The sequence below is a fragment of the Oncorhynchus keta genome, chromosome 1, assembly GCF_023373465.1.
Source record: "Oncorhynchus keta strain PuntledgeMale-10-30-2019 chromosome 1, Oket_V2, whole genome shotgun sequence".
NCBI lineage: Eukaryota > Metazoa > Chordata > Actinopteri > Salmoniformes > Salmonidae > Oncorhynchus > Oncorhynchus keta.
In genome coordinates, this window is record NC_068421.1 from 37,902,687 (window position 1) to 37,915,201 (window position 12,515).

General features: G+C 43.9%; 1 protein-coding gene across 5 annotated transcripts in view; it reads left to right on the forward strand.

The window, feature by feature from the left end:
- The window catches only part of LOC118396326 (numb-like protein), a 102,537-nt gene that overhangs the window by 70,833 nt on the left and 19,189 nt on the right, over positions 1–12,515 (forward strand). For 2 of the 5 annotated variants that reach the window (XM_052524018.1, XM_052524008.1), the window contains exon 2: positions 6,136–6,286. In XM_052524018.1, coding sequence (XP_052379978.1) covers positions 6,161–6,286 — 126 coding nt within the window. In that variant the 5' untranslated portion in view covers positions 6,136–6,160. Of the gene's footprint in view, positions 1–2,280; positions 2,468–5,273; positions 5,424–6,135; positions 6,287–12,515 lie in introns of those variants that run through there. The other 3 variants (XM_052524020.1, XM_052524019.1, XM_052524015.1) reach the window with 3 other exon arrangements.

Genomic DNA, 12,515 nt, shown 5'->3' on the forward strand with positions numbered 1-12,515 from the left:
CTGATGGCATAGAATGCCCTTCTTGCCTTGTCTCTCAGAACCTTTGTGGAAGTTACCTGTGGCGCTGATGTTTAGGCCAAGGTATGTATAGTGAGGGCATGATGGAATTTGTATTTGTGGTTTGTCTTTTTGGAACACCATTATTTTGGTCTTGATTTCCACAGGTCTGACAGAACAGAAGGTGCTGCTGTTTTTTCAGACATTTAGATTCAAACTTTTCTAGTGAAGTTCGTTGATATATATGTTGAAGAGGGTGGGGCTTAAGCTGCATCCCTGTCTACCCCACGACCCTGTGTGAAGAAATGTGTGTTTTTGCCAATTTTACACTTGTTGTTTGTGTACATGGATTTTATAATGTCATATGTTTTACCCCCAACACCACTTTCCATCAGTTTTATAGCAGACCCTCATCAAATTGAGTCGAAGGCTTTTTTGAAATCAACAAAGCATGAGAAGACTTTGCCTTTGTTTTGGTTTGTTTGTTGTAAGGTGTGCAGGGTGTGGTCTGTGTACGGTAATTTGGTAAAAGCCAATTTGACATTTTCAGTACATTGTTTTCATTGAGGAAATGTGAGTCTGCTGTTAATAATAATGCAGAGGATTTTCCCAAGGTTACTGTTGACACATATTCCACGGTAGTTATTGGGGTCAAATTTGTCTCCACTTTTGTGGATTGGGGTGATCAGTCCTTGGTTCCAAATATTGGGGAAGATGCCAGAGCTAAGTATGATGTTAAAGAGTTTTAGTATAGCCAGTTGGAATTTGTTGTCTGTATATTTGATCATTTCATTGAGGATACCATCGACACCACAGGCCTATCTGTCTCATTCTTTGTTTCTTTAATAGTTGATTCTAAGATCTGTAGTTGATCATGTATATGTTTTTGCTCTTTGTTCTTTGTTATAGAACCAAAAAGATTGAGAAGTGGTTTACCCAGACATCTCCATTTTGGATAGATAATTCTCGTGTTGTTGTTTGTTTAGTGTTTTCAATTTTCCCAGAAGTGGTTAGAGTCTCAATTGCATTGAGCTGATTTCTCATCTCTTCTTTTCCGTAGTGTGTTTCTGTATTGTTTTAGTGATTCATAGTCTCTCGGGTCTCTATGTTTTTGGTTGGACAGGTTTCTCAATTTCTTTCTTAGATTTTTGCATTCTCATCAAACCATTTGTCATTATTGTTAATTTTCTTCGGTTTTCTATTTGAGATTTTTAGATTTGATAGGGAAGCTGAGAGGTCAAATATACTGTTAAGATTTTCTACTGCCAAGTTTACACCTTCACTATTACAGTGGAACGTTTTACCCAGGAAATTGTCTAAAAGGGATTGAATTTGTTGTTGCCTAATTGTTTTTTGGTAGGTTTCAAACTGCATTCCTTCCACCTATAGCATTTCTTAATGTTACTCAGTTCCTTTGGCTTTGATCTCTCTCTCTCTCTCTCTCTCTCTCTCTCTCTCTCTCTCTCTCTCTCTCTCTCTCTCTCTCTTTCTCTTTCTCTCCTTCTCCATATGTTTCCCATCGTTTACCTCCACCCACTAATACACACACACACACACACACACACACACACACACACACACACACACACACACACACACACACACACACACACACACACACACACACACACACACACACACACACACACACACACACACACACACACACACACACACACACCCACTCCCTCCTGCCTGCTCTACTTCTCTGATTCCTGTTGTTAATATCTCAGGGGTTTATGTGCACCGTGACTGAGAGAGAAAAGAAAGCCCATGTAGCTGTAATCTAGTGCTCCGATTCCAGGCTTGTATATCTGTGGCTAGAGCAAGGTGAAGGGAGGAGGAGGAGATGGAGAGATGCAGAGGAGGAATATAGGTCACTGACAGAGATAGAGGGAGGAAGAAGGTTGATTAAATCACAAAGGAGAGAAAACCTTAGAAAAGGGTATAAAAACAGAGGTATTTAACACGCCATGGTTTGTATGACAGATGCACAGAGAGAAAGGGAGACGTTCAGAGAGAGGGAGAGAGAGCGAGAGAGAAACAGGTTGTTTATGCACACCGTCACACACTAATACCCACCCCCTACGCCAGCCCGGTCCCATGTTGCATGTGGACACTGTCATACGGGGTGGTATGTTGCCCTACTAGCTGTGTGTCTCGACAGCTCACGGTAATGCTGGGAAGGAACACACAGTGGGAGAGGACTGTCACTTTCACCGCTGCAGCTTGACTCTCTCTCTCTCTCTCTCTCTCTCTCTCTCTCTCCCTCCCATGGAGCAGGATCAACTCTCAGGGAGACACTCTTAAAGGGACAGATCCACTGCTGCATCTCCCTCCTGCAGCCTCAGACACAGACACAGGAGAAAGGAGGAGGAGAGAGAGAGGGAGAGATAGAGGAGATGGAGAGAGCGAGAGAGAGATGGGTATCTGAGGGGGAGAGAGGATAGTCCCTGCGTCCCTGCGGTTGGTAAACGGACATTTATAGCTGCTGTTTTGTGTTGATAAGGATGACAATGAATAACAGTAATACTATTTATTGGCTTTGAATGTATATCAGAAGCCTACAGTGCCTCACACTGTACAAGACAATAAACATTAAGCAACACTGTGGTTATGTCTGCCAGCCAAACAGTGGGAGTGGGTTTTAGGGAGGAGGAGATTGTGATTGAGGACGGGTATAGGTGAGGGAAAGTACTGTATGTGTGTGTGTGTGTGTGTGTTAGGTGTGTGTGTGTCTCCATTAACTCTTGTGTGCCGAGTTGGGCTGGCCCTGTGTTATTTGCCAGCTGTGTGGCGGCTCCTCCTGGTTATTTTGATTGGATGCAATGATAGTATGTCCTCAGGCTCCAGCTGTACGCTGTTCTAATGGTGCTGCTTTGGCTGAAGGGCGCACTCATCACACACACACACACACACACACACACACACACACACACACACACACACACACACACACACACACACACACACACACACACACACACACACACACACACACACACACACACACACACACACTCCTCCCTCCAATGTAATAACTCTTATATTGTTGCTGTTTCATTCAAAAGGTCTCCGTTGCCAAACATGGAGCGCTGTGCGGAATGTTTACCTTGGTCTCTTAAACAGTGGTGTGCAATATTTTAGTAGTGTTTAAAAAACATGTTTCCTGCCTGATTAGTGTTGTGAATGCAAATCTCAGAGAGAGAGAGAGAGACAACCCACATCTATGCTTATTTATTTTATCTTGTGTCCTTTACCATTTGTACATTGTTAAAACACTGTATATATATATATAATATGACAATGTTAACACATGTTTCCCATGCCAATAAAGCCCTTGAATTGAATTGAATTGAATTGAGAGAGAGAGGCCGAGAGAGTGTGAGGGAGAGAGAGGCATAGAGAGAGGGGGAGAGATAGACAGAGAGAGAAAGGAAAAGAGAGAGACATGAAGTGAGAACCGGGGCGAGTGAGTGGGCAAAATGGGAGGATGACTTCAGTCTACGGTAAACAAAAGAAAGACAAAAAGCCATAGGTCATTCCCCAACCAAACACACTTTCCCGTTACAATGTACTCCAGATGTGTCCAGATGTGGGGCGTCAAGTAGCCTCGTGGTTCGAGCGTTGGACTAGTAACCGCAAGGTTGCAAAATCAAATCCCTGAGCTGACAAGGTACAAATCTGTTGTTCTGCCCCTGAACAAGGCAGTTAACCCACTGTTCCTAGGCACGCATTGAAAATAAGAATTTGTTCTTAACTGGCTTGCCTAGTTAAATAAAGGTACAATTTAAAGAAATTATTTAAATGAAAACATTGGGTGAGGTGCAACTATTTGTTCTTTGTTGAAACTTGGCATGGGCCTATACTGTGTGTGTGTGTGTGTGTGTGTGTGTGTGTGTGTGTGTGTGTGTGTGTGTGTGTGTGTGTGTGTGTGTGTGTGTGTGTGTGTGTGTGTGTGTGTGTGTGTGTGTGTGTGTGTGTGTGTGTGTGTGTTTTTTTACTATCCTTTGCCGATCCCCACAATGAAAAATGATATTTTAGGCTCAGGGGCAAGGGTTAGAAGTTAGGGTTAGGTTAGGGGTTTGGGGTTAAGGTTAGAGTTAGAGTTAGGGTTATGGGTTAGGGAAAATAGGATTTTGAACGGGAATCAATTGTTTGGTCCCCACAAGGATAGTTAAACAAATGTGTGTGTGTGTGTGTCTGTGTCTGTGTGTCGGTCTGTCTGTACTCAGCCTTGGAGATACATGTTTTGTAAAGCTACAGGGGTCTAGGCCTATAAGAAGTTAGACGTGAGAGGTTGGGGTGTAAAGGGGGATGGGGGATGTTGTCAAGGTTTCCTTCACTGCCCTCTGGCTGCAGTTTGGTCAGGCAGTGCCAGTGTGCCATCCTCTGAATGCTGGGTCTGTGCTGACTGGGGTGAGTGGCAGGGTGCTGGGTACAGGGGGTTGACACCCTGGCAGAGAGAGGCACGCAGCAACACTGTGACCTCAATCAGATGAGATTGAGATTTCAAAGTCCTCTCCACCCTCCCCCATCCCTCTCACCCCTGTCTTCTCCTCTCCCTTTCCGACACTTTACCTCCCGCTCTCTCATTCTCCTTCTTTCTCTGTTACCCTCTCTTACACTCCTCTCTCGCTCTCACTCCCTCCGTCTATACTTCTCGTTCTCCTCCCCTCTGTCCCTCTGCAGCCTTCTTGGCAGGAGCTCAGCCGTTAGATCACATGACCTCATAGCAAGTCCATTAGATCAGCCCTGAAACTGGAGCAGAACACCCAGAGCCCTGGCCCCTGCCTGGGCTGGTCCCCCCATGTCTCCAAACCCGCTCCCCTGCTCCTTCCCTGGGGAGACATCTGACGCCAGCTGCCCCTCGCCCCCCCTTCCTGCACCTGCCCCAGTGGGGGCCGCCGGCCAGGTGCCGCGCTGCCAGCATGCTGCCCAGAAACACCCCTCCCGCCTGGCCTCTGAGGGACCTGCTGCTCTTGGCAGAGGCAACATGCCAGCAATGCCAGCGACACCAGGCTCATTTAAACGCACCACGTAAACAGATCCCAATGTGCCTGTACACACACCCAACCTTACACACACTTTCACTTCCGCCGTGCCATGCCTCACACCTGCTACCCATCCCGTAAGGTGACAGAACTTACGGGAAGCAGTGAGTGTGTGAATGTGTGTGTCATAGGCTTATCTAATAACCGTGTGTTTGAGTCAGTATATAAAGCTTAGCCCGTGTGTTTACGGGAGGAGGACAGTTCTACAGGGCTGACAGATTGCTTTGGAAGAGCTTTATCGAGATCAGCTGATTATACTTTCTGATCATACTGTTGGAAAGACTTCAACACACCCACTAGACAAATACTTAGTGAAAGCCAGGAGAAAAGAATGCCGAAGCTTGGGGCAAGACCGCCGAGATGCCCAAGATGGTAAGATCATTTGAGAGGATGTCTGTTCCGCTTTAAACTGGGCCGTGCGATATTCTGAGATGTTTCTCTTTCTCTGGTTCAGTTTTCATACTTCGTACAGCGAGAAACTGACTCCCACAAAAAAAAAGACTCATTAGCATTTTTAAACAGGTCTTGTTTTGATAGTGTCATCATGTTTCATTATGAAGATGTTGAAATTACCAATGCAAATTAGGTATTCAGGCTGAATGGCCTAATTAAGTGTGTGTGTGTGTGTGTGTGTGTGTGTGTGTGTGTGTGTGTCTGTGTGTCAATAATTCCGATGTTCAAAGCCCACAGGATGAAAGGACTGTCTGGCTTCGTGGTCTAGCTCTCTACCTGTAACCCTAAACTCTGATGGAAATGTGATTAAACAAATCTAACAGATATAGCTCTGTATAGATATTTAATGATGATAACATGGATTAAATTGCTAGGTTGTAAAGGATAGTAGCGTTTTCACACACCTATCATTAGTTTATCTCAGTTACAGCGTTGTCTGCTGTGGTCCATAGGGACAAACGCTTTCTCTCTTTAAAAAAGGGTTTGTCCCTCTGGGCTACCATAGTTGTCTCTCTCGCTTTCAGAGTAGAGGTGTCATTTCTTGTCACTGTCGTTTCACCCCCATGGCTGTCACGAGCACACAACTTAACACGTACTGACCTCGCCCCCCTGTGTGTCTCTGTCTCCATAGCAACAGGGAGCCCCAGACCCCGGAGATGAATAAGCTGCGTCAGAGCCTGCGCAGGAAGAAGCCCACCTACGTGCCAGAGGCCAGCAGACCCCACCAGTGGCAGGCCGATGAGGAGGCCGTACGCAAGGGCAAATGCAACTTCCCCGTCAGGGTAAGACTGAGACCCCTGTCCTGGGACCTGGTCGTAAACCGACTCTTAACTAAACCTCAACCTAACTATTATTACTCTTAATCTTTTGGTTCAAAATGTTGAGTTATAAGATTCAATTGGTATACTATCTGGGACAGCAGGGAAGGAAGTTGTATTTCGTATTACAAAATCACACCTAACTCTAGCCTTAGATCGAACTTAGTTCTGACTTTTATTTTTACTCTTATCCTAAGTCCCGTGGCGGTGTGATCAGTGGAACAGAACAGAACCTGACAGTAATGATGATCCTAGTTCTAGTGATGAGACTTAGCTGTCTCTAAGTCTTTCTGGAGGCCCAGTGGATGGGGAGAGATCAATAGTGAATAGTGCCTAAGGGTGGATGGGGAGAGATCAATAGTGAATAGTGCCTAAGGGTGGATGGATGGGGATAGATCAATTCTACCTCCTCCCTGGTGAAACTGCTGCATGATTCTCTTCCACCCATTTGTCTGAGGTGATTTGCCTTCTCCCCAATTAAGCATTATACGACAGCCCAACTGCATTGTGGTATATAAGCACGCTCTTAGTAATTCCACTCTGGTTCCCCAAAATCAGCTGTAGTCTATGCGTAGGATAGATGGATCCTTATATGCAACTTTAACGAACAGAATAGTGAAGGAGTACTATCAGAGTGCTGCTCTAGGGCAGTAGAGTGGGGAACAGTAAGAGAGGAGAGGCAGATAAAAAGGGACACAGGGGAGGAGGGATGGGGGAAGTGAGGGATGAGGGCAGCGATAGAGAGGGGGGGGGGGGGGTGGATAGATAGGAGGGAACATTTCTAATGGAAAAGATCCATGATGGCATGCTTCAGATCCCCAGCAGGAATTGCTAGCAGCAGTCATTACCCCACTATCAACACCTCTCTCCCCCTCACCAATCTGTCTCTCCTAGCTCTTCAGCTGCTTCCTTCAAAAAAAAAACTATAGTTTACCCAATTGTATGGCCCACTAGGTTTCAATTAAGAAACATACTGTAGTTTTAACGGACCGCTAGCTTGCGCAAGGCACATATTATCGACCTGATGTTATGCGGTCTAGCTGGTGGTTTGTAGTAAAGCTAGCTGCTAGACTATAACACAAATGCCAGTGGTGACACTTTGTGGGGATCATTTTGAACTGCATGTAATTACACCGGGATGATACATATCATGAAGCAAAAAACTTGAAACTTTATTTCAAGCAACATGTATTTTGAAATGAAATCACAATGAACCTCAATGTGTTCCTTTCTGCACTAGCTCATGACAGTGGTATTTGCTAGTAATGTCTCTGTCCCGTGCATGTCATCCTGTTTGTCTGTTTTATTTGGTTGTCACATGGTCTTGGTAGGATAATGGACGCTGCTTTGTGGGTATGAAGTGCTGTTGTGGACAGGGTTTGCATCCTAGGTCAGCCATGAAGGGTTTGTTACACCCACACCAAGAATCAAGGACATCGGCTTCAGATCTGTGCAATATCACCAGACAAAATTAGTGACAACCAAATAAAACAGACCAACGGGGACTGTTCAATGACCAGAAAACACACTATACTTCATTCAAAGAATCAACACTTTATTTCATATCATACAAAGAAGAAAGTGAAATGAATAGTGTCTAATACAAATAATCAGCTGAATGTCAGGGCTGAGCTGGAACCGAAGCCTGCACACCCAGTAGCTAGATCTCTAGCAGCAAGGTTGGCCATGCATGTTCTAGGTCTATGCATTGTTATTTTTAACAGTATTTTTGTAGTCTTTTACAACCAATTCTAACAGTAAACCAATAGTATACAGTACCAGTCAAAAGTTTGGACACACTTACTCATTCCAGGGTTTTTATTTATTTGGACTATTTTCTACATTGTAGAATAATAGTGAAGACATCAACATTATGAAGTAACACATATGGAATCATCATCAAGGTCTCAGCTTAGAGAGAAGAAGCCTAGTGAGGTATTGGTCTGTCACATTTGTAAATGAGAACTTGTTCTCAACTTGCCTACCTGGTTAAATAAAGGTGAAATTAATCAAAAACATGTTATTAAGAAACAGTATTGGCCTCCCGGGTGGCGCAGTTGTTAAGGGTGCTGTACTGCAGCGTTAACTGTGCCACCAGAGACTCTGGGTTCGCGCCCAGGCTCTGTCGTAACCGGCTGCGACTGGGAGGTCCGTGGGGCAACGCACAATTGGGCTTGCGTCGTCCGGGTTAGGGAGGGCTTGGCCGGTAGGGATATCCTTGTCTCATTGCGCACCAGCGACTCCCGTGGCGGGCCGGGCGCAGTGCACGCTAACCAAGGTTGCCAGGTGCACAGTGTTTCCTCCGACACATTGGTGCGGCTGGCTTCCGGGTTGGATGCGCACTGTGTTAAGAAGCAGTGTGGCTTGGCTTGGTTGGGTTGTATATTGGAGGACGCATGACTTTCAACCTTCGTACGGAGCCCGTACGGGAGTTGTAGCGATGAGACAAGATAGTAGCTACTAAACAATTGTATACCACGAAATTGGGGAGAAAAGGGGGTAAAAATTAAATTAAATAAAAACAGTATTGGTCTGGATGAATGATGAATTAATTATGCTAAATTATGCAAATATAACTTGTCTGTGTATAGCTGTATATAAGACAACTGCTAATGTCCATCTGCCCAGGCAGAGCTCCTGATTGGCATATGGTGCTTTGAATTTGTTGGAACCTCTCTAGCGTGCTGACAATAAACAATAATTCATTTAAGGTTGACTTTGAGTGTCCCTCTGTAAGAATTTCCACCACATTTGACGTCACGGCACGGATTACTTCTGTCTGCGGAGCTTTCCAGTCGGGGTCTGCGAGGAAAACCGGTGGTGGAAGCGTGAGGGAAATTCCCATCTGACCTAAAGAGGACGAGGACCCGCCCAGACTAGACCCTTACTGTGAGCTGCCCAGAAGGAGACACATCATAAGAATTTCCACGAAAGGACTATCATTTGTTTTTCAGCAGGACAATGACCCAACACACCTCCAGTCTGTGTAAGGGCTATTTGACCAAGAAGGAGAGTGATGCAGTGCTAAATCAGATGACCTGGCCTCCACAATCACCCAAGCTCAACCCAATTGAAATGGTTTGGGATGAGTTGGACCGCAGAATGAAGGAAAAGCAGCCAACAAGTGCTCAGCATATGTGGGCCCGCTGCGATGCTTCTTTGGGAAATCTATAAACATTCATTTAAAAAAATATATATTAAACCCTGGTCGTCAGGACCTTCCCACCTGCAAATACTATGGTAATTCTAACTTTAACCTTGAGAAACTAGACCAGGGGTCTCCAACCTTTTTCCAGCATGAGATTTTTTTTTTAAATGAAGCTAGCTACTCATTTTTCATAGCTTTTAAATAGGCACATTCTTCTCTTCTACTTTACCCTGCAACTCATCCCCAGATCCTTGGTGTACAAGAGATGCCATTATAACTGGTAAAATAATGGTTAATAAACAGTATCTGGCATGACAGGCCCCATGCAATTATCTTTAGTTTTTTCCCCAAATTCCATTTTCGCTGTTTTATTTTACCTGGTTTAGAATTGTTTTTATTTTTGTTCCTCTCAACAGTTTAATTATTCATAGAGAAACAAACGAAAATGGATCTTCTGAGTCCATGTCAATGCGTAAATCACATCAGGAGATTCGATTTTTGAGTGTAATTCCACTTTAATTGCGCATCTAGCAAGAGAGGAATGTGTTGGCACAGGGTTTCTAAACACAGAGGCGCAACATCGCAAGATTTGCGGGAACACTTGTGAAATAGACCAAACAGACCAGGCCAGGGTTTGGGGTTTGAGACGTAAATGAGAGAAGTGAAAAACTCTTCGTAAATTGTTAATTGTCTTGAAATCTAAAGGCACGTCCTAGATTCGACCCAATGTCTTAAGTAGTTGAACATGTTATAACACCAACCTCGTGAGAGACGAACTGACACGTTTTCATTTTGGTAAAAAAACGACTTTACATCGAAATAGTGCCTTTAATTTGATGGCCTGCACATGTGCAGTTCGGCGTGCGATGACCGTCAGAACCGATTACGTGTTTCTACGCATGAGCTTAGCTACCCATTGTCGCCATGACATCACCTACAACTGTGTTCGGGGAGTCTTATCGGAGAAGCAAATTTAGCTTATCTTCATATTGTACTGTCTTTGGTGTCGGTCTAGCAATGTTTATGTTGTTAGGCCTACAGCTGCACCACATGTCATGGTCGGAGGTAAAAAACAAAACAATGCCCACCCAATTGATACAACAAATCATGATATAGTTCTGTGAGGCAAGCTTACTTTGCAGTTAGCATTTAATTGAGGTTATTGGGGAAAGTCTTTCTGTCTACCCACAAAACAGTTATCATTAGCATCGCTATCTGGCTCCATGGAGTGATAAACAAACGCTCACACAAAACAGACAGTCTGGCAATATCGCTGGATGTTAATTGGCAGATATTATTTTACGTTTGGCTTTTTAAGCCAATAATGGCAAACCTGGGGTGGGATAATGTAAATGTGGGTTTGATTGGATAATAGCTGGGAGTTTTATTTTTGACTGTAATGGAACACATTTTTAAAATGCATGTACTTTCATAATTGCTTGGCGAGCTACTCATAGCTGGGCTGTGAGCTACTGGTAGCTACTGGTAGCTCGTGATCTACCCCCGAACTAGACTAAGTTAGCTAGCATAGCTTACAGCCGCAACCGAACAGCTGTTGTTTACAAACACACCGCAAATTCTTTGGTGTCCTCGTCAAAAAGCTGTTAAAAATTTATATAAAAATTGTACGTTTATTGGTCGCTTACACAGATTTCCAGGTGTTAAAACAGGTGCAGAGAAATGCTTATAGAGCTAGTAACAAGGCGAGCGTGTCTTTCGGTGCTGTTTTGCTACAAGAGCATAGTAGCAGTTGTTTGGAGGTCTTTCTCTCTCTCAATTAAATGAAATTCAAGGGACTTTATTGGCATGGAAAACATATGTTAACATTGCCAAAGCAAGTGAAGTAGATAATATACAAAAGTGAAATAAACAATACAAATGAACAGTAAACATTATAGTCACAGAAGTTCCAAAAGAATAAAGACATTACAAATGTCATATTATCTGTGTTGTAGCAATGTGCAACTGGTTAAAGTACAAAAGGGAAAATAAATAAACATAAATATGGGTTGTATTTTCAATGGTGTTTGTTCTTCACTGGTTGCCATTTTCTTGTGGCAACAGGCCACAAATATTTCTGCTGTGATGGCACACTGTGGTATTTCACCCAGGAGATATGGGACTTTATCAAAATCGGTTTTGTTTTCGAATTCTTTGTGGATCTTTGTAATCTGAGGGAATTATGTGTCTCTAATATGGTTATACATTTGGCAGGAGGTTAGGAAGGGCAGCTCAGTTTCCAACTCATTTTGTGGGCAGTGTGCACATAGCCTGTCTTCTTTTGAGAGCCAGGTCTGCCTACGGTGGCTTTTCTCAATAGCAAGGCTATGCTCACTGAGTCTGTACATAGTCAAAGCTTTCCTTAAGTTTGGGTCAGTCACAGTGGTCACATATTCTGCCACTGCATACTCTCTGTTTAGGGCCAAATAGCATTCTAGTTTGCTCTGTTTTTTTGTTAATTCTTTCCAATGTGCCAAGTAATTATCTTTTTGTTTTCTCGTGATTTGGTTGGGTCTAATTGTGTTGCTGTCTTGGGGCTCTGTGGGGTCTGTTTGTGTTTGTGAACAGAGCCCCAGGACCAGATTGCTTAGGGGTCTCTTCCCCAGGTTCATCTCTCTGTAGGTGATGGCTTTGTTGTGGAAGGTTTGGGAATCGCTTCCTTTTAGGTGGTTGAAGAATTTAACGTCTCTTTTCTGGATTTTGATAATTAGCGGGTCTCGGCCTCTCTCTCTCTCTTTCTCTGTCTCTCTCTCTTTCTCTGTCTATCTCTTTTTCTCCCTCTCTTTCTTTCTATCTTGATCTCCCTCTCTCCAATGTTCCCTCTAAACTGCACGTGGGCACAGAGTTCCCCAGGTTGCACAGAAGAAATATCAGCGTGCATGGAGTAGCACGATATTTAACTTCACTCAGCATGTCCCTTTCCTGTGGGAATTGTGATGGAATCAACACAATATTAGCCACTTTCAATTCCACATACCGAAACAAAATTAACTATGCAGGACTGTATGCAAAACTAACTATACAAAAGATTTTGTTGTAGACAGA